This window comes from Diadema antillarum, unplaced genomic scaffold (genome assembly GCF_040938485.1).
Source record: "Diadema antillarum isolate AM-2024a unplaced genomic scaffold, OU_Dant_1.0 scf00000162, whole genome shotgun sequence".
Taxonomy (NCBI): Eukaryota; Metazoa; Echinodermata; class Echinoidea; order Diadematoida; family Diadematidae; genus Diadema; species Diadema antillarum.
This window is the reverse complement of record NW_027271051.1, coordinates 1,727,595-1,755,059: the sequence shown is the minus strand read 5'-3', so window position 1 is coordinate 1,755,059 and position 27,465 is coordinate 1,727,595. Positions and strand designations below refer to the sequence as shown.

The window sequence follows — 27,465 nt, the reverse complement described above, 5'->3', positions numbered from 1 at the left end:
CACGTGACTATATCATGCTAAATTGAATGAACGATTTGTGAAATGGTGCTTGTCTTACGAATTTGAACTGAAAAAGTGCTGATTCGAATGATGTTAAAGGTAATTTGAATGCTCCAAAATGAATTTGAATGAAAAGATTATAAAATTGAAATACCGATCATGCCATCTAGGCTAAATCGTGCTAAATTGAATGCAGCAATTTGAAATTGGACTTTAAAAAGTGCGAAATTGGCCGGGAAAACCTATATATGATTCCACTAAACTTTTTCAATGAAAATTACACATTCCCTCGACTTGTTCCGGTATGTTGTGGGTATCGTTATTCCTCTACGTTCTGTGAGTTATGACCAGTGCTCTTTCATTATGCTAGAAAAATTAAACTATATTACATTTACACTTTACACTTTCTATCTATCGTTGTCCACGCGTGATGACACGAAATGTCTTTTCATTCAGAGATGGGGGCAACGAAACCTGAAAAAATGCATAGCGGCAACTTTTAAACGGATCGTCTGATTTTCTTCAGCCTTTGCTGTTGTGTTCAACTGATGGTGCTGTATTTCCCTCAATCCACAATATATATGAATTTCATGCTGCTTTACAAGTTGACGCATTGAATTGTGAATGAAGGCATGCTATCAGCAGGGAGGTGTGTCTTCCCACCTCCCTGCTATCAGAGAGCAAAGTTCAATTGAGTCTCTTCCGTCAGACCGACAGTCAATAATCACAAAACGTCTTCTACCAACCCCCTAGTCTCACGTAATATGGTGCAATGCGCTCTGGAGTTGGATGTATAGACGGGATTACAGAACTGTCGTGTCATTTCCTACTAGTCCATGAAGAAAAATCAACCTTTTTATTTCACTGTACTAGTACTTCATGTAGTGAACATAACTATATATCTTTCCTGTGTGTTTGATGCATCGTGCTGTACAATAATTTCTTGTCAAAATAGAACGTAAAAGCAACATATACTTTCTCCTCCTTCATGTCGTTAGCGGTGTTCTGTGGTAAGAAGAGTGCTGCAAGAAGTGTGACCCCAATGACCTTTCGACTTCTTTGATTAATTCTTTTTTTTATTTGTATGTTTTATTAAATCATAGCACAAACATGATCAAATGATTTACAACTGATTTGTAATGATTACCAAAAAAATGAATAAAACGCAAAAAAGGGAAAAAAGGTGACAAGACGTTGAAAATAACCTCCAATATCGAGTAAGTATTACACGTTTATGAATTAAGCCACCGATACAATTCTTTGATTAATTCTTTGTCTTGAAGTACTAAAACGTAATGAAACAAAGAATGAACAGTTCGTACAGTAGCGGTGAGAAAAAGTTCGCCCCTAAGTGTCACAGACAGGTGAATACGCCACTTCCTTTTGTTGACACAACTCTTTGACCCTGATAATAGCAAATAATATGATATTTATGTTTTGTTTTCGGGGGGGGGGGTCTCTTCCACCCATTTTCGCGCGCTCTCCTTTTGTTTTCTTTTCTTTTTTTCTTTCCTGCTATAGTGTCTGTCTCTTCTCCCCTCTCTCTCATTCTCTCTTGCTTGTTCAAGACCGAATATATGATACGTCATGTCCACGCTTCTCTTGTAACGGCGGTGAGAAAAGTCGTACCAACGTCAGCAGAACGTAAGACGTCCACACACATTGCTATTTAGCTTTTCGCCACCCTGCATGAGAGCATAATTAGGCCCTATATATTGGCCATATATAGGCCCTTGGTCTCCAGTGAATGTACACTGCACAGGTGACATCAAGTCCAATCTCGTGAAGACACCTGTATTTCACCTGCATTTCTGTAATAGCCTATATCTGTCACGATAATGTCGGCACCAGACGACACCAGCAACAAGCGGGCTCGCTTGTACTTCATCTGCATACCCCGCAGTGGTTCCACGTCCATGCTCAAATGTCTGAGCTTCTTCAACGAGAGCGAGGTCTGGTTCGAGCCCTTTGTCATCTGCCGCATCGTGAGGAAGGCGTACGGTTGGACCACGGGCAAGTCACTTCCGACCGACTGGGACGAGGCACTATCTGACGAATTCGACAGAGCTGCAGTCGCTATGCAAACCGTAAGCCAGCTTCCACTCACCGGCGGGAAGCATTTTGCGTGAGTAGTCTGACTTGGTGTGTTTCAGGCAGAGAAATATGGCCTCATGAAATTCCTCTTTACATGTTGTCGTTACGAACACATTATATCCAAATCTATACAAACATTTACATCTTCACTGTGTATTAATTTTGTGTTCAAGCCATAATAGTCCTATTTGGGCCAAGACGGCCGGTTTGACAGCGCGATTTGGCCGATGGCCGAATAAGTTGACACTTCACAGTTTTGTTTTTACCCGAGTTTTGCTAAATTTTCAGTGCCATGATCCCGAGACCATGATGGGGGGGGGGGGGGGGTGGTTAGATGATGGTAGTGACTGTTACTTTTTCGACATATTCAAATACATGTAGTAATATTTAAAGCACCGTCTGAAGATAGTGCCTAGATTCGGAACAGTGTGTGTCGGTCAAGTTTGATTTTTACTGTGTGTGCAGGTTGTAAGGTGGAGCTTGGCATGGGGTCCAAGGCGCTATTATACTCTGTGGGTTTTGTCATATGCATGTTGGTGAAAAGTGGGTGTGGCCTACGTTGGAAGCTAAAAGATGGGTAAGCACTGTTTGGGCGCCCGTCCCGCTTCATTATGCATATTCATCAGGCAGTAAGATAGATACTGCATTAGCACTAGCAGGGACTACGCCGAGAGGGGGAACTTGACGTATGGGCAGCACAAGTTCTCCATTTCACATCAGCCCAGGCTCGTAGCACTCTGGAGAAGACACTCCAGCGACGTCTCAAGACGTCGACACAATGTAAGAAGGAGAAGTTAAGAAGTGAAAATGAAGACTCCAACTCTTCGGCTAGCAACCTGGAACGTTCGAACCATGTGCCCTGGTTTTAATAACGACATCGAACAGATTAATGATGCCCGAAAGACTGCGGTTATCGACAAGGAACTATCAAGACTAAATGTTGACATTGCCTGTCTACAGGAGACCCGTCTGGCAGACAGTGGTTCTATCAAGGAACCAATTACACCTTCTTTTGGAAGGGTCTGTCACAGGACGACCCAAGACAGCACGGGGTGGGCTTCGCAGTGAAGAACTCTCTGGTTTCCACCATTGAACCACCAACTGGCGGGACAGAGAGAATACTCACTCTGCGTTTGTCTACAACAGTGGGCTTCATCAACATCTTCAGCATTTATGCACCGACACTCTGCTACACCTCAGAGACTAAAGACCAGTTCTATGAAGAATTGGATGAGATGATATCCAGGATCCCCAGCACTGAAGGACTTTATCTTCTAGGAGATTTTAATGCTAGAGTGGTAGCTGACTTCAACACCTGGTCTTCCTGCCTCGGCCACCAAGGCACGGGAAAGATGAATGATAATGGACAGCGGCTGCTGGAGCTGTGCTGCCATCGTGGTCTGTGTGTGACAAACACCTATTTCAAAGGTAAAGAACGCCACAAAGTCTCCTGGAGACATCCACGGTCTCAACACTGGCACCAACTTGATCTTGTCATCACCAAGCGTACAGACCTTAGCAGTGTTCTCCACACACGGAGCTATCACAGCGCAGACTGCGACTCAGATCACTCCCTCGTCAGTAGCAAAGTGAGATTGATGACAAAGAAAATACATCGAACCAAAACCAAAGGTCTCCCACGCATCAACACCTGCTGTATCAACGACCTCGAGAGATGTCGACGATTTCATGACACGTTCAGTGAGAAAATGATCACTTCAATTCCAAGTGACAATGATATTGATAGTAAATGGTGTCACCTTAGGGATACTATCTACTCCTCAGCCTTCTCTGTGTTCGGGAAGAAGGAACGTCGGAGCGAAGACTGGTACGAAACTCACTGGGATGTGATGCAATCAGATGTTGAAGCCAAGAGGAGAGCCCTGCTGGCCTACAAGCAGAACCCCATCTCTAGCACACACGATGTCCTAAGAACTGCTCGCAACAAGGTTCAACAGACTGCGCGCCGTTGTGCTAATGACTACTGGTTGAACCTGTGCCACAGGATTCAGACAGCTGCAGTCAGCGGAAATACCAGGGACATGTACGACAGCATTAAAGCTGCAATCGGTCCCACCGCCATCAAGACTGCACCGTTGAAGACAAAGACTGGAGAAGCCATCACAGACCAATGTAAGCAGCTTGAACGCTGGGTAGAACATTACCTGGAACTTTATGCAGCCCAAAATAAGGTAACAGATGCTGCCTTGGACACCTTACCTAGCCTTTCAATCATGGAGGAGCTGGATGCCCTGCCTACAAAAGAAGAACTCAGCAAAGCCATTGACCGTCTATCCTGCGGGAAGGCTCCTGGAAATGATGGTATCCCACCAGAAGTTCTAAAGAGCGGCAAGCCAGTACTACTGCAACACCTCCATGAGCTCTTGTGTCTTTGCTGGGAAAAAGGCCACGTACCCCAAGATATGCGTGATGCCAGTATCGTCACTGTCTACAAGAACAGGGGAGACCGCAGCGACTGCAACAACTATAGAGGCATCTCTCTCCTAAGTGTTGTGGGAAAAGTCTTCGCACGTGTAGTTCTGGCACGCCTGCAGAGTCTTGCCTCCCGGGTGTATCCAGAGTCACAGTGCGGCTTCAGGGCAGGCCGATCTACAGTAGACATGATCTTCTCACTACGCAAGCTGCAGGAGAAGTGCCGTGAGCAGCAAAAGCCGCTGTACATTGCCTTCATAGACCTGACGAAAGCCTTTGACCTGGTCAGCCGAAGTGGACTCTTTAGTCTCCTGCAGAAGATTGGATGCCCCCCGAGACTGCTCCAAATTATCATTTCCTTTCACGAGAACATGCAAAGTAGAGTCTGCTACAACGGGAGAACTTCTGATGCCTTCCCTGTGAACAGCGGTGTGAAGCAAGGCTGTGTCCTCGCACCGACACTTTTCGGAATCTTCTTCTCCATGCTCCTTCAGTACGCCTTTGTTGACTGCACAGAGGGAATCTACATCCGTACCAGAGCGGATGGGAAGCTATTCAACATCGCCCGACTGCATGCCAGAACCAAAGTTAGAGAGGTTCTTATCCAAGAAATGCTGTTCGCTGACGACGCTGCTCTGGTATCGCACACAGAAGCTGGATTGCAGAGGCTTGTTGATTGTCTGTCCCATGCCTGTAACGAATTTGGACTAACCATCAGCCTGAAAAAGACTAAGATCTTGACCCAAGGCACTGACTCTCCTCCAGACATCTCCATTAATGTCACACATCTGGAAGAAGTGGACTCTTTCACCTACCTTGGTTCAGCAATCTCCAGTTCCCTCTCCCTTGACAATGAGATAAGCAATAGGATAGGGAAAGCTACTGCAGTCATGGCCAAACTGAACAGGCGCGTATGGAACAACAGTCAGCTGACCAAGAACACCAAGCTCTGCGTTTACCAAGCCTGCGTCCTCAGCACCCTGCTATACGGCTCTGAGTCCTGGGCAACATATGCTGGCCAGGAGAAGAGGCTCAACACCTTTCACCTCCATTGCCTCAGACGACTCCTGCACATAAAATGGCAGGATAGGGTGACAAATGCAGAGGTCCTCCAGCGTGCCGGCATTCTCAGCATGTTTTCACTCCTCAGCCAGAGACGCCTGAAGTGGTTGGGTCATGTGCGTCGAATGGAACCAGGTCGCATCCCGAAGGACATGCTGTATGGAGAGCTAAGCGAGGGGTCTCGTCCCATGAGAAGGCCGCATCTTCGCTTCAAAGATGTGTGCAAACGTGACATGAAGACGATGGACATCAACACCAACACATGGGAAGGTGTAGCTGAAGATCGTCCGCTATGGAGAGGCACCGTCAGGGAGGGCGTTCAGAGAGCTGAAGCTGTAAGGCACGTACAGCAGACCGACAGGAGAGCTAAGAGAAAGGCACGGGCAGTCTTAGTATTGGCCCCAACAGACTTCATCTGCTGCAAGTGCTCTAAGGATTGCCACTCAAGAGTGGGGCTTTACAGCCACTCAAGGCAGTGCAAACTTCTTGCCTAGCTAGTGCTACGCCATCGTTTCTCGAGACGAATGGATGCCAACCATACTAGCAGGGAGGTAGTAAGTGCCCAGAACGCTGGATAGATGCCACAGAATGTAAAAACGTATTGCCGGGAAATGTAAAAATCTCGAAAAATTGCATCAACTGGGGATGTAAAAACGTCTCACCGGGAGAAGGAAAATGTTGAGTTTTGCCGGGAAATGTGAAAACGGTGCAGGGAAATGTAAAAATCATGTATTTCCACGGTATTACGGATACATGCAGATGATGAATATTCATGACGAAGCGGGATGGGTGCCCCAATAGTGCTTACCGCTAAGATGTCTCGAGGCTGGGACCATGCCGTCTGAGGAGGCGAAGGAAGAATAAAGTTTTCATTACTTTCAGTTTGATTAGTGGTGGTGATTTGCTTCGGTGTCAGAATGTGTGACATGTTGTTGCCCCACCAGGATTTCCCTCATTCCGCAATAGTTTGTACAAACGTAAGAATGTACGCCCCTTGATAGGGTGTGCTAGACCGGAGTGGCATTGCTTTCTGCTGTCAGTCGTGTTGGACCTCGTTAGGCCGAGAGGTCACTTGAGAGCACTGATGAGTTCTGACATTGTCGCCTTGAGGCTCTTGACATTCTATCTCAGTTATAATTTTATTCTGTCATTAAGACATTATGAAATGATGAGCCTGAGCCCCGGGCCTGATCACTGCTAGGCGAACCCCTTCGACCCCTCTGCTATAGGCTACGATAGCCCCTTGGCTAAGGCAGAGTGTACCTTCTCTCAACTGACTTATACTTTCCGTCGAATTCTTCATGGAAGGTGTGGTTTCGATGAAGAATCTGGCGCTTTTCCTAAATTTATTGACAGACGGAATAAATTGCCATGATTACATCTTTTTCAAACCTCAGGTTTTCTGAAGTGAAGAAGGCCATCGACGATTCCTCCAAGAAAGTCGTGATCGTCAAGGACATGGCGACATCGTTTAACAAGCGCTTGCAGTATTTGCCGTCCAAAGCTTCGGGCTTCAAGTTCGTCTTCATCATCAGAGATCCGTATCGTGCCATCTCATCCTTCAGGAAGGCAACGATTGGTGCATGGAGGAAGCTTGGCAAGTTCCACGGCGAGGACAAGGACTTCGATCTGCAGGTCGACGACCCTTACTACGCCAGTCAGCGCACCTGTTACGAGAAGCTGCACACGGTATGGCAGCACGTGAGGAAAGAACTAGACCCCGACCCGCTGGTCATCGACACGGAGGACTTCTTAGCTAATCCTAAGCCGTTTCTGCAGAAGATCTGCGCAGAAGCCGGCCTGCCTTACCACGAGGGACTTCTCCGGTGGGACGCGTCCACGGATCCAATCATGAAATGGAAGAATCCCGGTGGCGTGACCCAGATGATGGACAACAGTCTGTCCGACTTCCACGGAACGGCGATCACCAGCTCGTGCTTCATTCCGAGAACGTCGAGCAGGCCTAGGCCTGAGAGATCCAGTCTGACTGAGGATGTACTCTCAGCCGTCGATCGGGGGATGAAATTCTACGAGGAAGTCTATCAAAGTAGATTCACTCCGTAAAGCAACTTAAAGATCAATCGTAAAGACTACTACGAAGATCATTATTGTTGCTTATATTCTCTCTCTCCCAGTTTGAATTTTCTCTCTTAAAAGAGCATGATTCATTGGTGGATATAGGGAACTGCAATATTTTGTTTGTTGTCGACTTGCAATGATCTAGAGAATATGCTTGTTTCACAAAATGCGTATTTGGGCGTTACGATTTGTACATTTATCAATGTATCTTGTTTGTCATGCCAAATGAGAACATCTCACATGTGCATAATGCAAGAGGGATTACAAGTGATGTCAATTCACGTCGATCAACTCTTCCACTCAGAGTCAATCAACTCTTACAGTACTACATTTTGTATATCTCCAATCATAGCTTGCTATATTTGTTCAGTCTTCGACAGTGACATTCAAACAAAAAAGTCTCAAAATTGTCAACAGGGTGAGGTTTTCGTGATGGAATTACTCACAGTCGCTCGTTGATTCAAACAAAAATCAATAACCCCTCTAACGTGGAGGTGCATTGGAAATAACGTGTTCTTTACACGATATAGCGCTGTAACAAATCATGACTGCGACCTTGGAATGTCTGTATTTTGTTTGTTAGTTAGGTTGTTTGTTTGTTTGTTTCATAACTAACATTAATGTACTGATTGCGGCTGAAAATATAGTACAAGTCATATTTTAGAGTCTGCCAAAATTCTCGTGTCTTGTTGAATTGTTCTTAATTAGCTGACAGAACTGAGCCTTGGCCTTTCTTCTAAAATAGTATGCCCGTTATGTAATGTTGATTTTTTTTTTTTTTTTGGGGGGGGGGGTCTATACTCTTATTCAAAGTCAGACTGCGTTTGCTTTATTCTACATTATGTATTGCAAAGTTTATCATCATTATAGACACGTCATCATTATTCTGCAATGGTACTGACTTCTTCTATACGCTCACCTCTAAATACTCATATCGCGACTTGATGTAAAGATAGACAAGATTAAAATTCTAAAGGTTCATTGGCAATATGGCAATGTGAGATTTTTTTAAATCACTCTGACAGGTATTGAAAGTACTTTATTTAAGAGATTGAAAAAAAAAATGATGAATTATTTGATATTCAAATTTTATTATGTAAGTGTTATCGTTTTAAAGATAAAGCTGCTATAATTCATGATGTCGAGGATTTACTGTGTGAAAATCCCCAAGTTGTGTTATTAAAGCAGTGTGTGAATCACCTATATTTCGTGTATGCGATCTGTTGAATGACGTAGTATGCGTTGTGAGAGAAGAGAGACAGACAGTCTTCCTCAAGATACCCGCCAGGCTCACAATAAACACACAACAGGAATGATGCATTCATTATCCATGTCGTGTAACCATGGCAACCCAGCAATGTAGTGATACTTTGCAGACGCACATTTTATCACAATATGACAAATTTTCTCGCTCTTTGTTTGACTCGCCTCATATTTTGGCGAGTTTTCGAAGTTGAGATATTTGTCATGTTTATACCTCACATAGCAATCGGGCATCATTGCATGCGTTCTGAAGCAAAAACCCATTTCGAGAAAATCAACTACATTTAATTGCTATTTTTCAAAGGTTTCTACACCTCCTCAATCGATAGTACAGACTGGGAAATCATAATAACAGCGTGTTTTAAATGTGTTTGTAGAAATCGGCTTGCATAGGGTGGATAGGTGATTGATATGAATTTTGGTTTGTTATTAAGAGGGATCGTCAACCGAAAAGTATATGATCGTAATTCATTCTGATATTTTTTTTTTCAATTTATCGTGATTGAAAGAAAAGCAGTGTCCAGCAGGATTTTTCCATAGAAATGCCCACAATTACTATACATGACCCTTATTTCACGTTATCACTTTGTTGCTTTCCGAATTCTCCGTTTCATCACGACTATCAAAGGGGAATGTATACCAAATGAGTACGTACGTTAGTGAGGCAATAGTAGAGCACACCAGCGAAGTTTGAGGAAAATCGAGATTACGACATTTTTTGACGTCACGCTTGGAAAATGATATAAAGAAAATAGATAATTCCACGAAAATAATTTTTCAATGAAAATTACACATTTTTTTAATCGTTGCTAATGGGGTAATATTACTCCACCTACTTTCTGAATGAGGTATATGACAAGTTCGCTTTCATTATGCTAGAAAAGTGAAATTATATTACTTTTTTCGGTATATTTTTTTGTATCGTTGTCCATGCGTGATGTCACGAAATGTTGAAGTCTTCTCATTCAGCGATGGGGGTATACCGAAACTTGAAAAATGCATAACTTTTAAAGGGATTATCTGAATTTCTTCAAACTTCGCTGATGTGTTCCACTGATACTGCTGAACTTTCCTCAATCCACTTATACTTCTATTTTATTCTCCTTTAAAAGTTGACGTCGTGAATTGTGAATGAAGGTACGCTATCAGAGACCAAAGTTCAATCGAGTCTCTTCCGTCGGACCTATACAGTAAATTATCACAAAATGTATACCGCCTCGTCTCACGTAATATGGTGCAATATGCGCACTGGATTTATATGTAGGTAGCTAAGGAACTTAAACAAACATGCCTTTTCAGTTACTTCTAGTCCATGAAGAAAAATTAACCCTTTCATTTCACTGTACTAGTACTTTGTTGACAAAAAAAGTAAAACACCGTGTAGTGCACATATTACATATTTCCTGTGCGTTTAGTGCATCGTGCTGTACAGTAATTTCTCGTCAAAATAGAACATAAAAGCAACGTATGTACTTTCTCCTCCTCAGCGGTGTTCCGTGTTGAGAAGAGTGCTGCACGAAATGTGACTCCAATGACCTTTCGGCTTCGTTAATCAAGTTCTTTGTCTCAGTGAAGTAATAAAACGTAATGAAACTAAGAATAAACAGTTCGTGCAGTAGCCATGAGAATAAGTTCTCCCCTAAGTGTCACAGACAGGTATACGCCACTTCCGTTTGTTTACACAATATTATTGGACCCTGGTAATGGCAAATATGATAATATATGTTTTGTTTTCGGGGGGGGGGGGGGGGGGGAGGGTTCTCTTCAACCCATTTTCGCGCGCTCTCCTTTTGTTTTCTTCTGTCTTTTTCTTTCTTGGTAGTGTCTGTCTCTCCTCCCACCGCCCCCCCTTCTCTCTTGCTTGCTCAAGACCGAATATATGATACGTCGTGTCCACGCTTCTCTTGCAACAGCGCTGAGAAAAGTCGTACCAACGTCAACAGATCGTAAGACGTCCACACAGCTTGCCATCGAACTTTTCGCCGCCCTGCATGAGAGCATACTTAATGTCCTGGGTATCCATCACAGTACCTGCACACAGCACAGGTGACATCAAACCAAGAGTTCGTGAAGACACAGACTGCATTTCACCTGCATTTTTGTAACAGCCTATATCTGTCACGGTCATGTCGGCACCAGACGACACCAGCGACAAGCGGGCTCGCTTGTACTTCATCTGCATACCCCGCAGTGGTTCCACATCCATACTCAAATGTCTAAGCTTCTTCGACGAGAGCGAAGTCTGGTTCGAGCCCTTTGTCGTCTGCCGTATCGTGATGAGGGAGTACGGTTGGACCACGGGCAAGTCACTCCCGACCGACTGGGACGAAGCACTGTCCGACGAATTCGACAGAGCTGCAGCCGCCATGCAAACCACCAACCAACTTCCACCCAGTAGCGGGAAACGTTTTGCGTGAGTATAAAGTATGACGGAGGAAGTGTTTTAGGTAGAGAAGTGGCCTCATCACATTTACATTATGTATATATAATCATATCATATACGTTTGCATCAATTCATTGTGTGCTTATGGTCAAGGTTTACGAAGAAGCGCCACTGTATTTGGGCCAAGACGGCAGGTTTGAAAGCATAATGTAGTGTGCCCTGATACGATCGCTTGTGTTTCTTCTCACCTCTCGGTTTGCATTCACCTAATAACAACTTTCACAGCTTTTTCCGATCGTCGCTAAACTTTCTGTACCATGATACGGGGATGGGGGGGGGGGGGGTTAGTTGATGGCAGTGATTGCTGCTTTTTCGACATATTCAAATAGTAATATTCCTACTCAATGTCAATTTATAGCACCATCTGAAAATGGTGTCTGGATTCCTTACATATTGTGTCAGTCCAGTTTGATTCTCACTGTGTGTGTAGTTGAATGGAATATAGAGCGACACACTGTAGGTTTGTGCGATCGTGTAAATGTACGCCCCTTGGTAGGGTGCGCTAGTGCTCTTTGCATTGCTTTCTTTTGTCAGACTTGTTGGACCTCGTTAGCCTAGAGGTCATAGTGGAGAGGTGAGGAGCTCTGACACTGTCGCTTTCGGGGTCTCGATAGTCTACCTCAGTCTATAATTTTTCCTGTCATTTTGAAATGATGGGCCTGCTGGGATGGGCTCTGGTAGGCGAACACATCTTCACGACCGTTTTTTGTTTTGTTTGTTTGTTTGTTTGTTTGTTTGTTTGTTTGTTTGTTTGTTTTTGTGCAGACCCCTCGGCCACAATCCCTTGGCTAAGGCAGAATGTAACTTCTCTGACTTATACCATTGAGCTACTTCGATAGCTCCGTGCTTTATACTTTCGGTCGAATACCTCATGGACGTATGTTTGCGTAAAAATCTTGATTTATCTTAAGAAAAAAAACAGACCCTAGAGTCAAAGCTAAATTGCCAGTGGCTCTAGATCAGAGGTTTGTAGACCTACCTGTATTTGCAACGTTTCTTGTGGGAGCCCTAAAGTCAAGTAAACTTTTGCAGAATGACAAGTGATAATGTGATAATATCCAAGCACACTCTCTCACATGCACGCACACACACACTCACAGACACACACATATAATATCACATATATAAACTTTTCAAGTACATATTTCTCATAGAATTTTTGGCTAAATTAATGTTAACGTATTATATACCATATGAAAGGTAATTTAATTGGTTATGAATTTGGTAAGTCAATAAAAAGGGAAATTTTAAGCATGAGTGAACATCTTTGTTTTTCTCTTTCAAGATACAAAAGTAAAAAATGCAAAAAATGAACAAATTGCCATTCATGCGTAAATCCTTTTCCATAAAACAATAAGAACAAAAGACAAATTAAAACAATGAAAAGCATGAATTCAGTTGCAAAAATATACTTATGATCTCTATAATATCTTTGAAGCCCGAAATATCAATAAAGTTTTAAAATAATGGAGAAAAAGGAAGAATTTTCTGTCAAATCCAAATTCAAATGAAATGAGAGAAGAAGCAATATTGACAAAAACGGTAGGCTTTTTAATTGATTTCTCAAATTAGGAAAATTGTGAATTATATTTGGTTCTTGAATGCGTCTCATGAAATCTTAAATAACTAAAGTGAATGAATGAAATAAAGAAATTCTGTTCATTTAATCATCTTTGTGCCCTTACTCCCTATGTCAGTTTAAGTTTGAGTTGTCAGAAAATTATTATTTCCCCCTTAAGTTTCTCCCTTTAATTTTGTTTGAAATTATAAAGAGATAAAGGGAACAAAAAATTATTTTTGCTATTTCATTCATGTCTCTCATTGTGTTAAACTGGTCTTTTGTTATCACTGTTATCTTAAAGGGCATTTGCAAATAAAAGACAAAATGTCAACTTTTGCAATTTTTACTTTTGTGTCTTGGAGGACAAAAACCGAACGTGTTCACTCAAGCGTAAAGTTCCGCTAAATATTGACCCACTATAGGTTGATAGCCAATTAAATTACCGTTAATATGGTGTATGATACATTGGTTTGACAAAAATCTTCTATGAAAATCATGAACTCGAAAAAGTGTTTACTTTCTTCTTTTTTTTACTGAGTGTATATGTTATAATGAATATGATTATGATATACGTGTGACAAAGTTGCTCTTTCTAATCTGGATCTTTTTCTAAACTTGATATTTTGTTGTTTTCACCACAGGTTTTCTGAAGTGAAGCGAGCCATCGACGATTCCTCCAAGAAAGTCGTGATCGTTAAAGATATGTCGACATCGTTTTACAAGCGCTTGCAGTATTTGCCGTCCAGAGAATCGGGCTTCAAGTTCGTCTTCATCATCAGAGATCCGTATCGTGCCATCTCATCCTTCAGGAAGGCGTCAATTGGTGCGTGGAGGAAGCTGGGCAAGTTCCACGGCGAGGACAAGGATTTCGATCTGCAGGTCGACGACCCTTACTACGCCAGTCAGCGCACCTGTTACGAGAAACTGCACACGGTGTGGCAGCACGTGCGGAAAGAACTAGACCCCAACCCGCTGGTCATCGACACGGAGGACTTCTTAGCGAGTCCTGAGCCATTTCTGCAGAAGATCTGCGCAGAAGCCGGCCTGCCTTACCACGAGGGACTTCTCCGGTGGGACGCGTCCACGGATCCAATCATGAAATGGAAGAATCCCGGTGGCGTGACCCAGATGATGGACAACAGTCTGTCCGACTTCCACGGGACGGCGATCACCAGCTCGTGCTTCATTCCGAGATCGTCGAGCAGGCCTAGGCCTGAGAGATCCAGTCTGACTGAGGATGTACTCTCAGCTGTCGATCGGGGGATGAAATTCTACGAGGAAGTCTACCGGAGTAGATTTACTCCGTAAAGCAAGTTAAACATCAATCCTGATCGATCTCGAGCGATTACTACGAAGATCATTTTTTTAAATATTCTCCCTCTTCCAGTCTCTCAATTAAAAATGCATAATTCATTGCTGGATATAAGGGACTGCAATATTTTGTTTGTTGTCGACTTACAATGATTTAGAGCGTATGCTTGTTTCACAAAATGCGTATTTGGGCGTTTCGATTTGTACAGTTATGTATCTTGTTTGTCATGCCAAATGAGAACATCTTACATATACATAATGTAAAAGGGATTAAAAATTATGTCAGTACTGGATTAGAGTCAATCAACTCTTACACCACTCCTCTCCCCCCCCCACCCCCCCCCCCCCCCCGCAAAAGGTTTGGGGAGAAGAAGGAGAAGAAGAAAAAGGCAAACTTGAGAGGTGCACAACACACAAACTGTATAAGTCATACATTAATTGGAAAACTCCAGCAAAGGCTGAGATCCGAGTTTCAACAGAAAATTCCGACAAACGATTCAGAAAACAAGAATTTAGGACGGCAGTTTTAAACAAAAGTTTGAAAAAAATTTGAAATTTGTATTACAATTTTTTTATCGAGTACATCCGGCATTCTAGATTTATACACAACAACAACATCAAACATAATCCCATCTTAAAAGAGGCAAAAAAGAAAAGTTACTTTCTGGACTTTTTATTTCTTTCTTTTTTATGTAGACAGTACTATATTTTTGCATAATAAATCTCCAACCATAGGTTGCTATACGTGTTCAGTCTTTGACAGTGACATTTAAAGAAGAAGTCTCGAAATTGTCAACAGGGTGAGGTTTTCTTAATGAAATGACTCACGATCGCTCGTTAATTCAAACAAAACTCAATAACCCTCTGATGTGGAAGTGTATATAGGAATAACGTTTTCTTTTCCCATATAGGGTACCTAGCCATGTAATGGATCATGACCGTGTGACCTATAGGAAAGTTTGCATTTTGTAAGGATGTTTGTTGTTGTCGTTGTTGTTTTTAACTAACAGTAATGTGACTATGTTGCGGCTGAAAATGGAATACAAGACATATATTAGAGTCTGCCAAAACACTTGTGTCTTGTTAGATTATTCTTGATTAGCTGACAGAACTGAGCCTTGACTAATCTTCTGAAATAGCAGCGCCCATTATATCATTTAGATTTGTTCTTTTGTCCTATATTCTTGTTCAAAGTCAGTGTACGTTTGCGCCTGTTTGCTTTATTATTACAAACTTTACGATTAAAGTTTACCATCATTATAGACACGTCATCATTATTCTGCAATGGTACTGACATTTTCTATACGGTCACATCTAAAAACTCATGTCACGACTTGATGTAAAAATAGACAAGATTAAAACTTTAAAGGTTCATATTATGGCAATGTGAGATTTCTTAAAATTACTCTTCCAGGTATTGAAAGTACTACATTTAAGAGATTGAAAATAAGTTAAGAATTATTTGATATTCAAATTTTATTATGAAAGTTTGACTGTTTTAAAGATAAAGCTGCTATAATTCATGATGTCGAGAATAATTATGTGACAATCTCCAAGTTGTGTTATCAAAGCAGTATGTGAAACACCTATATGCTGTTTATATTATCCATATCGTGTAACCATGGCAACCCAGCAGTGTAGTGATAAGAATATTACTAGGTTCACTTCGAAGACTCAATTTCATCATAATATGACAAATTGTCACACTCTGTGTTTGACTCACGTCATGTTCGGCGAGTTTGAGAGTCTGCCAAAACTCTGCTTTCTTTTTTAATTCTCCTTAATTAGCTGACAGAACTGAGCCTTAACCTGTCTTCTAAAATAGTAATGCCCGCTACGTAATGCACATTTGTTCTTTTGTTCTATGTTCTTGTTCAAAATCAGTGTATACGTTTCTGTTTGTTTGCTTTATTCTACATTATGTATTGCAAACTTTAAGAACAAAGTTTACCATCATTATAGACACGTCATCATTATTCTGCAATGGTACTGACATCCTTCTATACGGTCACCTCTAAAAACCCATTATTAATTTACAATTTTAAAGGCTCGTGGTAATTCGCAATGTGAGCTATTTGAAATTACTCTAAACAGAAATTGAAAGTACTTTATTTGAGAGATTGGAAAACAAATTAATGAAGAATTGTTTGATATTCAAATTTTATTATGAAAGTTTAGTTGTTTTAAAGATAAAGGCGCTATAATTCATTGTGTCGAGAATAATTGTGTGACAATCTCCAAGTTGTGTTATTAAAGCGGTATGTGAATCACCTATATGCTGTGTATGTGATCTGTTGGATAACATAGTATGTGTTGTGTGAGAATAGAGACAGACAGTCTTCCTCAAGATACCCGCCAGGCTCACTATAAACACACAACAGGAATGATGTATTGACAATCCATATCGTGTAACCATGGCAACCCAGCAGTGTAGTGATCAGTAAGAATATTGCTAGGTTTACTTCGAATACTCGATTTCATTATGACAAATTTTCACACTCTGTGTTTGACTCGCGTCATGTTTGGCGAGTTTTGAGAGCCTGCCAAAACTTCCCTTTCTTGTTTGATTCTCCTTAATTAGGTGACAGAACTGAGTCTTGGCCATTCTTCTGAAATAGTAATGCCAAGTATGCAAAGTGGATTTATTCTTTTGTTCTATATTCTTGTTCAAAATGTGTGTATGTTTGTGCTAGTTTGCTTTATTATTGCAAACTTTAAGAAGAAAGTTTACCATCATTGTAGACACGTCATCATTATTCTGCAATGGTACTGACATTTTCTATACGGTCACATCTAAAAACTCATGTCACAACTTGATGTAAAAATAGACAAGATTAAAACTTTAAAGGTTCATATTATGGCAATGTGAGATTTCTTAATACTCTTCCAGGTATAGAACTACATTTAAGAGATTGAAAAACAAATGAAGAATTATTTGATATTCAAATTTTATTATGAAAGTTTGATTGTTTTAAAGATAAAGTTGCTATAATTCATTATGTCGAGAATAATTGTGTGACAATCTCCAAGTTGTGTTATTAAAGCAGTATGCGAAACACCTATATGCTGTGTATGTTATCTGTTGGACAACATAGTATGTGTTGTGTGAGAATAGAGACCAACAGCTTTCCTCAAGATAACAGCCAGGCTCACAATATACACACAACAGGAATGATGTATTGACTATCCGTATCTGGTAAACATGGCAAACCAGCAGTGTAGTGATACATTGAAGACGCACATTTTTTGACATTTCATCACAATATGACAAATTTTCACACTGTTAGTTTGACTCGCCTCATGTTTTTAGCAAGTTTTCCGAATTTGAGATATTTGACGTACATCATGTAGCAATCGGGCATCATTGCATTCGTTCTGAAGCGAAAATCCGTTCTGATAAATTGAACTACAATATCTAATTGCTATTTTTCAAAGGTTTCCACACATCCTCAATATTGATAGTACAGAATTTGAACGATAAGAACAGCGTGTTTTAATATGCTTGCAGAAGTCCGCCTGTGTTAGGGTGTATAGGTGATTGATATAAATTTTATGAGTCCAATATGAGCTCCCTCGTGGAGACTTCCATGAGCTCCCTCACGGAGACTTACAATATGAGCTCCCTCGTGGAGACATTATGAGCTCCCTTGCGGAGACTTCAAATATGAGCTCACTCGTGGAGACGTTATGAGCTCCCTCGTGAAGACTTCTATGAGATCCCTTGCGGAGACTTCAAATATGAGCTCCCTCGTGGAGACGTTATGAGCTCCCTCGTGGAGACTTCTGTGAGCTCCCTTGCGGAAACTTCAAATATGAGCTCCCTCGTGGAGACGTTATGAGCTCCTTCGTGGAGACTTTATGAGCTCCTTCGCGGAGACATCATTATGGTATATTTGATATTCGTGTTTGATATCTTTAAGCTTTTCTATCTGATTTATGTCAGTATGTCTGGGGCAAATTATTTGTTGTATAAGCCCGCTTTTCTCTCTCTCTTTTTTCAATAAAACACAACAAATAAATTTTAGTTTGTTATCAAGAGGGATCGTCAACAGAAAAGTACATGATTGTAATTTATTCTTCTTCTTTTTTTTTTCAATTTATATTGATTAAAAGAAAAGCAATGTCCACCAAGATTTACCATCAAGTAATTCCTACGATTGCTATACATGGCCCTTTCACGTTATCACGTTGCTTTCTTCATCATTTCCGACCTCTTCATTTTATCATGAAATTTACCACCAAATACGACGTGATGAGGCAATATTAGTATACACACATAAAACACACATCAGCGAGGTTAAGGTTGAGAAAAATTGAGACTACAACATTTTGTGACGTCATGCATGGGCAATGATGTCAAGAAAATAAAAAATTAATTCCACAAAACTTCATTTTTCAATGTTATTACACATCCCTTCGACTTGTTGTTGACAGACGTTAAAGGTAATATCATTCCCCCTGTTTTTGAAAAAAGGTAGAACAAGCGCTCTTCATTACGCTAGAAAAGTGAAAATATATTACATTTTCTTTATATTTTCTTTGTATCGTTGTCCGTGATGTCACAAAATGTTGTAGTCTCTTCATTCAGCGATGGGGGCACCAAATCTTGAAAAATGCATAACTTTTAAACGGATCGTCTGATTTTCTTCAACGTTTGCTGATGTATCCTACTGATACTGCTGTATTTCCCTCAATCCACAGTATATATTCGAATTTCATTCTCCTTTAGAAGTCGACGTCTTGAATTGTGAATGAAGGCATGTTATCAGAGAGCAAAGTTCAATTGAGTCTTTTCCGTCAAACGACGTACAGTAAACAATCACAAAACGTCTTTGCAACCGCCTCGTCTCACGTAATATGGTGCAATACGCATTAGAGTTGGATGTGGGCATGGTTAAGGGATTTGCAAGCATGTCTTTTCAGTTACTTCTAGTCCGTGAAGAAAGATATCCCTTTTATTTCACTGTACTAGTACTTTGTTGAAAATAAATAGATAAAACGCCGTGTACTGAACTTCGGCATTGTCAGATAATCTTTCCTGTACGTTTAATGCATTGTGCTGTACAGTAATTTATCTTCAAAGGAAAACGAAAAAGCAACGTATACTTTCTCCTCATTGACGGTGTTCTATGGTGAGAAGAGTGCTATAAGAATGTGACTCAAATAATTGTTCGGCTTTGTTAATTAATGCTAACCACGTATTGTGATACAAAAAAAAAAACCTTTGTCTTCAAGTATAACGGTTACATAACGATTCAAAATGTAATGAAACAAAAAATGAGGAGTCAGCGTTCAGTAGCTACGAGAAAAGTTCGCCCCTAGTGTCAAAGACAGGTATACGCCACTTCCGTTTGTTTACACAGTGATTGGACCCTGAGAATAGCAAATATGATATTATTTTTTTGCTTTCAACGGGGGGGGGGGGGAATCTTCAATCCATTTTCGAGCGCTCTTCTTTTGTTTTCTTCTTTCTTTTTCGTTCTCGTACGTCGTGTCCACGCCACTCTTGCACTACAGCGCTGAGAAAAGTCGTACCAACGTCAGCAGAACATAAGACATCCACACACCTTGCTATCAAGCTTTTCGCCGCCCTCCATGAGAGCATAATTATATAACCTGGGTCTCCAGTGCCTGTACACTGCACAGGTAACATCAAGTCCGAGTTCGTGAAGACACCTGCATTTCACCTACATTTCTGTAATAGCCTATATCTTCCACGATCATGTCAGCACCACACGACACCAGTGACAAGCGGGCTCGCTTGTACTTCATCTGCATACCCCGCAGTGGTTCTACGTCCATACTCAAATGTCTGAGCTTCTTCGACGAGAGCGAGGTCTGGTTCGAGCCCTTTGTCATCTGCCGCATCGTGATGAGGGAGTACGGTTGGACCACGGGCAAGTCGCTCCCGACCGACTGGGACGAGACACTGTCCGACGAATTCGACAGAGCCGCAGCCGCCATGCAAGCCTCCAACCAGCTTCCACCCACAGGCGGGAAACGTTTTGCGTGAGTTTATAGGCCTATTATATTCTAACTGGAAGTGTTTCAGGCAGAGATATTGCCTCATTAAATTCTCCTTTACATGATTGTTATCATGAACACCTCATATACTTATTTATACAGACGTTTACATCTTCATTTTGTGTTTCATTATATGAAAAACGCTACAATATTGTGCCAAGGCGGCCGGTTGAAAACACAATGTACAATGCCCTGATAAGATTGTTTGAATTTTATTGACATTTACTTGAGAACAAATTTAGCAGCTTGTTCCGATTTTTCTAAACTTTAAGTACAGTAGTTATTGGTAAACTCGGCCTAGTGGGGTAAACTCGGCCCCTTGTAATGCGCGCATTGGGGGCCGAGTTTACCCATAACTACGGTACCATAATACGTGGGGGGGGGGGGGTTTAAAGATTGCTGCTTTTCGGTATATTCAAATAGTACTATTCCTCCTAGCCTTTTGTCAAGGCCCTCTCGCTGTAATGGGCGAGCGAAGCTAGCCCAGCCGAACGCGACGCAACCCCACTCAGTTGGGCTCTCTTCACCATAGAGCGAGAGGGCCTTGACAAAAGGCTACCTCGCGCAACCCCACTCAGCTGGGCTCTCTTCACCATACAGCAAGAGGGCCTTGACAAAAGGCTATATTCAATTTGATGGACTGTCTGAAAATGGTGCCTGGATTTGGAGCAATGTGTGTCAGTCAAGTTTGATTCTCACTGTATAGTGTGAACTGTTCGAGCTATACACTGTGGGTTTTTGCGATCTTTAAAAAAAAAAGGATGTGGTAGTGTGCTTCGCCATTGCTTTCTTTTGTCAGTCTTGTTGGACCTCGTTAGGCTAGAGGTCAGGGAAAAGGTGATGAGTGAGGCGCTCGATATCCTATCTCATCAGGGAGGTGAGACTCGTCTCACCTCACGATCTCATCAGTCATGTCCTGTCATAAGGAAATGATGGGGTTTAGTAATTGTAGGTGAACAAACAGTCTTTGTAATTTCTCATGCCAACCCCTGGCTATAACTCCTTGGCTGTAGCATGAGTGTAACCTATCCGACTTTCCTTTCGGTCGAATACCACACGAAGGTGTGGTTGCATAAGGGATAGCGATTTACTTTTAAAAAAAGAGCCTGGTGTCAAATATGAACTGTCAAAGGCTCTGTTACAGACATATGTATTGAAAGCGTTTCTCGCGGAGTTGTTTTAAAATGGGTACATTAAATAAATTTTTGCAGAAGGACAAGGCTAGTGATAATGTGATCGTATTCAAGCAAACACTCTCACACACATGCAAACACACGAACACACACACACACACACACACACACACACACATAATTATGTCTTACAATAGGTATGATTATGACATACTCCAGTATGTGTGGCGACGCCAGGGTCGCGTCAGCCTTCACTTGTGCCATACACAGATAATACAGAAATAGTTAGATGGAATCATGCCATACATTCCCATGCTGAGGATCAACTTCCATCACTCTTTCAAATTTGCCATGATTATATTTCATTGTTCCACCACAGGTTTTCTGAAGTGAAACGAGCCATCGACGATGCCTCCAAGAAAGTCGTGATCGTCAAGGACATGGCGACATCGTTTTACAAGCGCCTGCAGTATTTGCCGTCCAAAGCTTCGGGCTTCAAGTTCGTCTTCATCATCAGAGATCCGTATCGTGCCATCTCATCCTTCAGGAAGGCATCGATTGGCTCGTGGAGGAAGCTGGACAAGTTCCACGGCGAGGACAAGGACTTCGATCTGCAGGTCGACGACCCTTACTACGCCAGTCAGCGCACCTGTTACGAGAAACTGCACACGGTATGGCAGCACGTGACGAAAGAACTAGACCCCGACCCGCTGGTCATCGACACGGAGGACTTCTTAGCTAATCCTAAGCCGTTTCTGCAGAAGATCTGCGCAGAAGCCGGCCTGCCTTACCACGAGGGACTTCTCCGGTGGGACGCGTCCACGGATCCAATCATGAAATGGAAGAATCCCGGTGGCGTGACCCAGATGATGGACAACAGTCTGTCCGACTTCCACGGGACGGCGATCACCAGCTCGTGCTTCATTCCGAGAGCGTCGAGCAGGCCTAGGCCTGAGAGATCCAGTCTGACCGAGGACGTACTCTCAGCCGTCGATCGGGGGATGAAATTCTACGAGGAAGTCTACCAAAGTAGATTTACTCCTTAAAGCAAGTTAATCATCAATCCTGCTCGATCACAAGCGATTACTACAAAGATCATTTTAGAAATATTCTCTCTTTTCCAGTTTCAAATATTCTGTCAATCAAAAGATAATAATTCATTTGTGGATATAGGAAACTGAGGTAGTTTGTTTGCTGTCGACTTGCAATGATTTAGGGTCAGTGCTTGTTTCACAAAATGCGTATTTGGGAGTTACGTTTTGTACAGTACGTTATCAATATACCTTATTTGTTATGCCAAATGAGAACAAGTTACTAGTACATGTACATAATGCAAGAGGGATTAAAAATTGTATCAACCCACGTCGATCATTGATCAGAGTCACTCAACTATTTCTTTATCGAGTACAATCACTATTCTAGATATGTAAGCAACAACAGGAAACACCAAACATAATCGATAAAAGGAGGCAAAAATGAGAGGTTGCTTTCTCGATTTTTTCTTTCTGTCTTTCTTTAGGTAGACAGTACTACATCCAACCATAGCTTGCTATGGTTGGAGATTGTTCATTCTTTGATAGTGACATTTAAGAACCAGAGCAGAACCGAGCCTTGACCAGTCTTCTGAAATAGTAATGCATGTTATGTAGTGTAGATTTGTTCTTTTGTTCTTGTTCAAAGTCAGTGTACGTTTGCCCTTGTTTGCTTTATTATTACAAACTTTACGACGAAAGTTTACCATCATTAGAGACACGTCATCATTATTCTGCAATGGTGCTGACATCCTTCTATACGCTCACCTTTAAATACGTATATGTTACTTACGACTTGATGTAAAAATGGACAAGATTAAGATCTTGAAGGTCCATGAGCAATATTGCAGTGTGAGATTTTTTACTCGTAACAGGTACTGAAAGAACTTTATTTAAGAGGTTAAAAACAAATGAAGAATTATTTGATGTTTAATTTTTGTTATCAAATGTAATTGTTTTAAAGATAAAGCTGCTGTAATTCATGATGTCGAGAATTCATTGTGAGGACAACTCCAAGTTGTGTTATTAAAGTAGTATGTGAAGCACCTATATTCCGTGTATGCGATCTGTTGAATGACATAGTATGCGTTGTGAGAGAAGAGATACACACAGTCTTCCTCAAGATACCCGCCAGGCTCACAATAAACACACATCAGGAATGATGTATTGACAATCCATGTCGTGTAACCATGGCAACCCAGCAGTGCAGTGATACTTCGAAGACACACATTTCATCAAAATATGACAGATGTTAACACTCTTTGTTTGATTCGCCTCATGTTTGGCGAGTTTTTCGAAGTTGAGATATTTGACATACATCATGTAGCAATCGGGCTTCTTTGCATCGACAGTATCGTTTGTGATCGATAAGGGCACACGGCCTCTAGCAGAGTTGGTTCTGCGAAGGCGTAATCGCCCAGAGAAAGGGTCTTTTAGTTTCACGTCGAAGAAGAGCAACCTTCATGTTTTCATATTAACCAAAGAGGTCCTTTCGGATTTCGCCCATAGGTTTCCAGAAATGAGAAAATCGAAGAGCCGGAAATGGAATCGTCTGCCTGGAGAAGTTTCGTTTGGTAATATTTATGCGCGCGGGAAGAGGTCCAGGGAAGCACAGGAAGAAAACAGCTGCTCTGCACGTTTCCCAGGATGCAACTTGACGTCCTTTCTTTTTGTCTCCTCATTCCTGTTTTGAAGCATATTATCTCATCATAAACACCCACGCTGCATACTGGGGGAAAGAAAACCGCCCACTCCCACAACAATTCGCAGAAAGGTGGATTTTGTCAACAGGTGTCATTTTCATATTCACTACAATTTCTACGAGAATTTACAGGAATTCTGAAAGAAGAGAGCAAATGCCAAACAAACACCGACAGTGTCCCAACGACTAGTTTCTCTGTTGATATTCATCTGATGTGAACCATTCTGTCAATTATCCAATGATTAACAGAAAACTTGACATACAACATGCAAGGGAACGTGTAAAAATACATAATTATGTGATCTGATCTCAGTGTATGACTATGCATGATGCATTTTTATGATGCATACATTGGATATCATCGACTGTAAGTGAGATTTGATGTTTGTGCTCGTACATTTTTTGTTGTTATTAGGTGATGTCAATATTTACACACTCATAGAAACATAGAGAGGTGAATAGAAAACTACAAAAATATTTTGATATAAATAGATACAGACATAATCATTATGACAAAATTATAGCATACATGTATCATCCGATATATGTGTGTGTGTGTGTGTGTGTGTGTGTGTGTGTACATATATATATATATATATATATATATATATATATATATATATATATATATATATGTATATATATGTGTGTGTGTGTGTGTGTGTGTGTGTGTGTGTGTGTGTTTATTCAAGTGTGAATAAAACCTGAATCCTGAGGGCTGAAGGCATAGGGGTGGGTTGGGGGTGCATGTTGGCGTTGTGAGGGTGTGTGTGTTTGTCGCAAATGGCCTCGTTTTTTTCTTTTTTTTATGCCTCCTCCACGAAGTGGTGCCGGAGGCATTATGTTTTCGGGTTGTCCGTCCGTCCGTCCGTACGTCCGTCCGTTTTCGTTTATGCGATAACTTGAGTAATATTGACTTGAATTCTACCAAACTTGGTCCAAGTATAAAGTATGATGGGGCAATTAGTTGATAAGATTTTGGGTGAAATCTGCCAAAGGTCAAAGGTCAAAGGTCAAGGTCAAATCATGAAATTGTATCCGTTTACGCGATAACTCAAGACTGGATCGAGCAAATTTAACCAAACTTGGTCCAAGGATGATATATGATGGGACAGTTAGTTGAGTAGATTTTAGGGACATTTGCAAGAGGTCAAAGGTCAAAAGGTCAAGGTCAAATGCTAAAAATGTTGCTATTTCCCCAATATCTGTGCAATGCCCCAAGGTATTTTCTTGAAACTTGGTGTAGACATGTACTACTGAAATGTACACGTACTAGTGAAATTGGAGTGAATTTTGAGTGAAAATGTTCATTTTCACTCATTTTGGAGTGACCTCAGGGATCACTCGAAGATTTTGGAGGGATCCCTGACGTCACTCTAAAACGAGTGAAAATGAACATTTTCACTCAAAATTCACTCAAAATTCACTCTAAATTCACTCTTTTTTGTATTCACTCCTTTAAGAGTGAATATTTTCACTCGATTTTTTTTTTAGAGAGTAAACTTATAAAAAGGTCCGTCAGAATTCAAGTAAAAATTCTCAATTCCCCTAATATGTGTACCTGCACTCTTCGACAATTATAGCAAACCCAGTTCAAGGAAAGTGAACATTCAAGTCATTTCTGACAAACCTGTCATATCAATATTTTGCAAGTTATGTGAAACTGTCATTGATCACACATTGTGAAGACATTACTATACGCCTATTGGGAGAATCATGCATTATGGCGGAGGCATCAGTCGCCATAGCGACATTTCTAGTTTTCTTTTTAGAAGCAATAAAATATGCTCCGTTTTGTTTTGAGCAAATTATCTATCATGTTCCCGTTTTGCGGGCTTTTTGCGAGAATATGTGTTAAAAAACAAAACAAAAAGTGAATTTCGTTTCCTTGGTTAAAAGAATTACAATGTAAGTTTGACATTAGTTGCACAATGTTGGTGTTACTGCATTTTGTCCTTATAGTGTAAGATTGACGTTATTTTGTACAATATTTGTGTATAATGCAGTTTGTCTTTGTATAATGATTTGTTTTTGTTTCTGAGAACGTTTCTGTTTCTGTGATATGAAATTGAATGAAATTCGAATAAAGAATTATCAAAAAAGTGTGTGTGTGTGTTTGTGTGTGTGTTGGCGTTGTGTATGTGGTGTGTGTGTGTGCATACACTTGTGTGTTTTTCGCAAATGGAGTGTGATAATTGTGAACAGGGATGAGTAAACTGTTTTAGGTAGGTAGAGTGAGGGATGGGGAACTGGTGGTTAGGGTGGATTTAGGGACATGGGTTATTATTTTGATGTAATAATAAAAAAGGGATTTCGTTTTGATTAATTCAAGAATGCTTTGTGAGATTTTAGTTTGCTGAGGCTCTCTGCCATGCTATCCTTTCATTTGTCTATTTTGTACCATTAAGTAGGCTTGCATGCCATGCTGATTTTTCATTTGTATATCTTGTACGATGAAGCAGAAGCGTTTTTTTTTTTTTTCAGGTTGATTACGTTGATTTAGTTGAATATTTGTATTCGTTTCATTGTGAAAACTATGGTGACATCAAACGGAATTCCAATAAAAAAGAATCATTTTAAAAAGTGTTTCAGTTTGTTCAAAATTAACAAGAATTATGAGGGAGAGTTGATGATCTTCGTCTCAGTAGCCTCATTCATCTCATTCTCTCTTTTCTGACTCTCTCTCTCTCTCTCTCTCTCTCTCTCTTTCTCTCTTTCTGTTTACTTTTATTCCCTTTATTTTTCATTTTTTCATTTTTTCCGCTCGCACGCTAACGGCTCCGATCGTTCAAGCTCGGTCTTAGCAGCTTGTGAAAGGTGAACGTTGAGGACGCTATCAGGTAATACCTCAAATCCGACTTGACACTCCTGAAGAGTCTCAAAATGTCATACCACTTATCACAAAATATAGAATAAAATTCAAGTTCTTGTGTCGCGATGATGAATGATTAAAAATAATGATAATAATAAGGTCTTCATTGTATTCTGAACCCATCATGGATGGTTCTCCAAGGTGTGAAATGATAGAATGTAAGTCTTTTTCCATTAATTTCATGTGCGAACTTCGAAAATCCTAACTGTAATTACGATTTATGAAGACGTTTTTAAATGTGTCAAACTTGATCTCAAATTTCTCTTTTCGCAGGCCCAACTGCTTCTATTCTTCCACAGTTCTACTTCTGACATAATCGCTTGTTGTTTTCTTCTACAACTGTACTACCTTTGTTTGAAACAACGTTTTCTCTCTAATGGATTCTCTCTTCATACAAACATCACCATTATGTCATTATTTATATGGAAATATCATTACTTGTAAGGAAATATGAATT

General features: G+C 40.9%; 2 protein-coding genes across 2 annotated transcripts; both read left to right on the top strand.

Annotated features, from left to right (window-relative positions):
• Nucleotides 1-10,908: 10,908 nt before the first annotated feature.
• On the top strand, nucleotides 10,909-14,531 carry LOC139722240 (uncharacterized). Its single transcript, XM_071633551.1, has 2 exons — nucleotides 10,909-11,344; nucleotides 13,577-14,531. Exons 1-2 carry the CDS (start codon nucleotides 11,058-11,060, stop codon nucleotides 14,241-14,243), a joined length of 954 nt encoding a protein of 317 aa, XP_071489652.1. The 5' UTR covers nucleotides 10,909-11,057; the 3' UTR covers nucleotides 14,244-14,531.
• Nucleotides 14,532-19,758: 5,227 nt separating this feature from the next.
• LOC139722239 (uncharacterized) lies at nucleotides 19,759-23,484 on the top strand. The gene is made up of 2 exons (XM_071633550.1): nucleotides 19,759-20,255; nucleotides 21,783-23,484. Exons 1-2 carry the CDS (start codon nucleotides 19,969-19,971, stop codon nucleotides 22,447-22,449), a joined length of 954 nt encoding a protein of 317 aa, XP_071489651.1. The 5' UTR covers nucleotides 19,759-19,968; the 3' UTR covers nucleotides 22,450-23,484.
• The last annotated feature ends 3,981 nt before the right edge of the window (nucleotides 23,485-27,465 follow it).

What these genes read in the sequence shown, in the direction of transcription:
- LOC139722239 (XM_071633550.1), top strand. Translation starts at nt 19,969, where the DNA reads ATGTCAGCACCACACGACACCAGTGACAAGCGGGCTCGCTTGTACTTC. An exon ending in ACAGGCGGGAAACGTTTTGC is followed by an intron (nt 20,256 to 21,782) that starts GTGAGTTTATAG and finishes GTTCCACCACAG; the next exon opens with GTTTTCTGAAGTGAAACGAG.
- LOC139722240 (XM_071633551.1), top strand. Translation starts at nt 11,058, where the DNA reads ATGTCGGCACCAGACGACACCAGCGACAAGCGGGCTCGCTTGTACTTC. An exon ending in AGTAGCGGGAAACGTTTTGC is followed by an intron (nt 11,345 to 13,576) that starts GTGAGTATAAAG and finishes TTTTCACCACAG; the next exon opens with GTTTTCTGAAGTGAAGCGAG.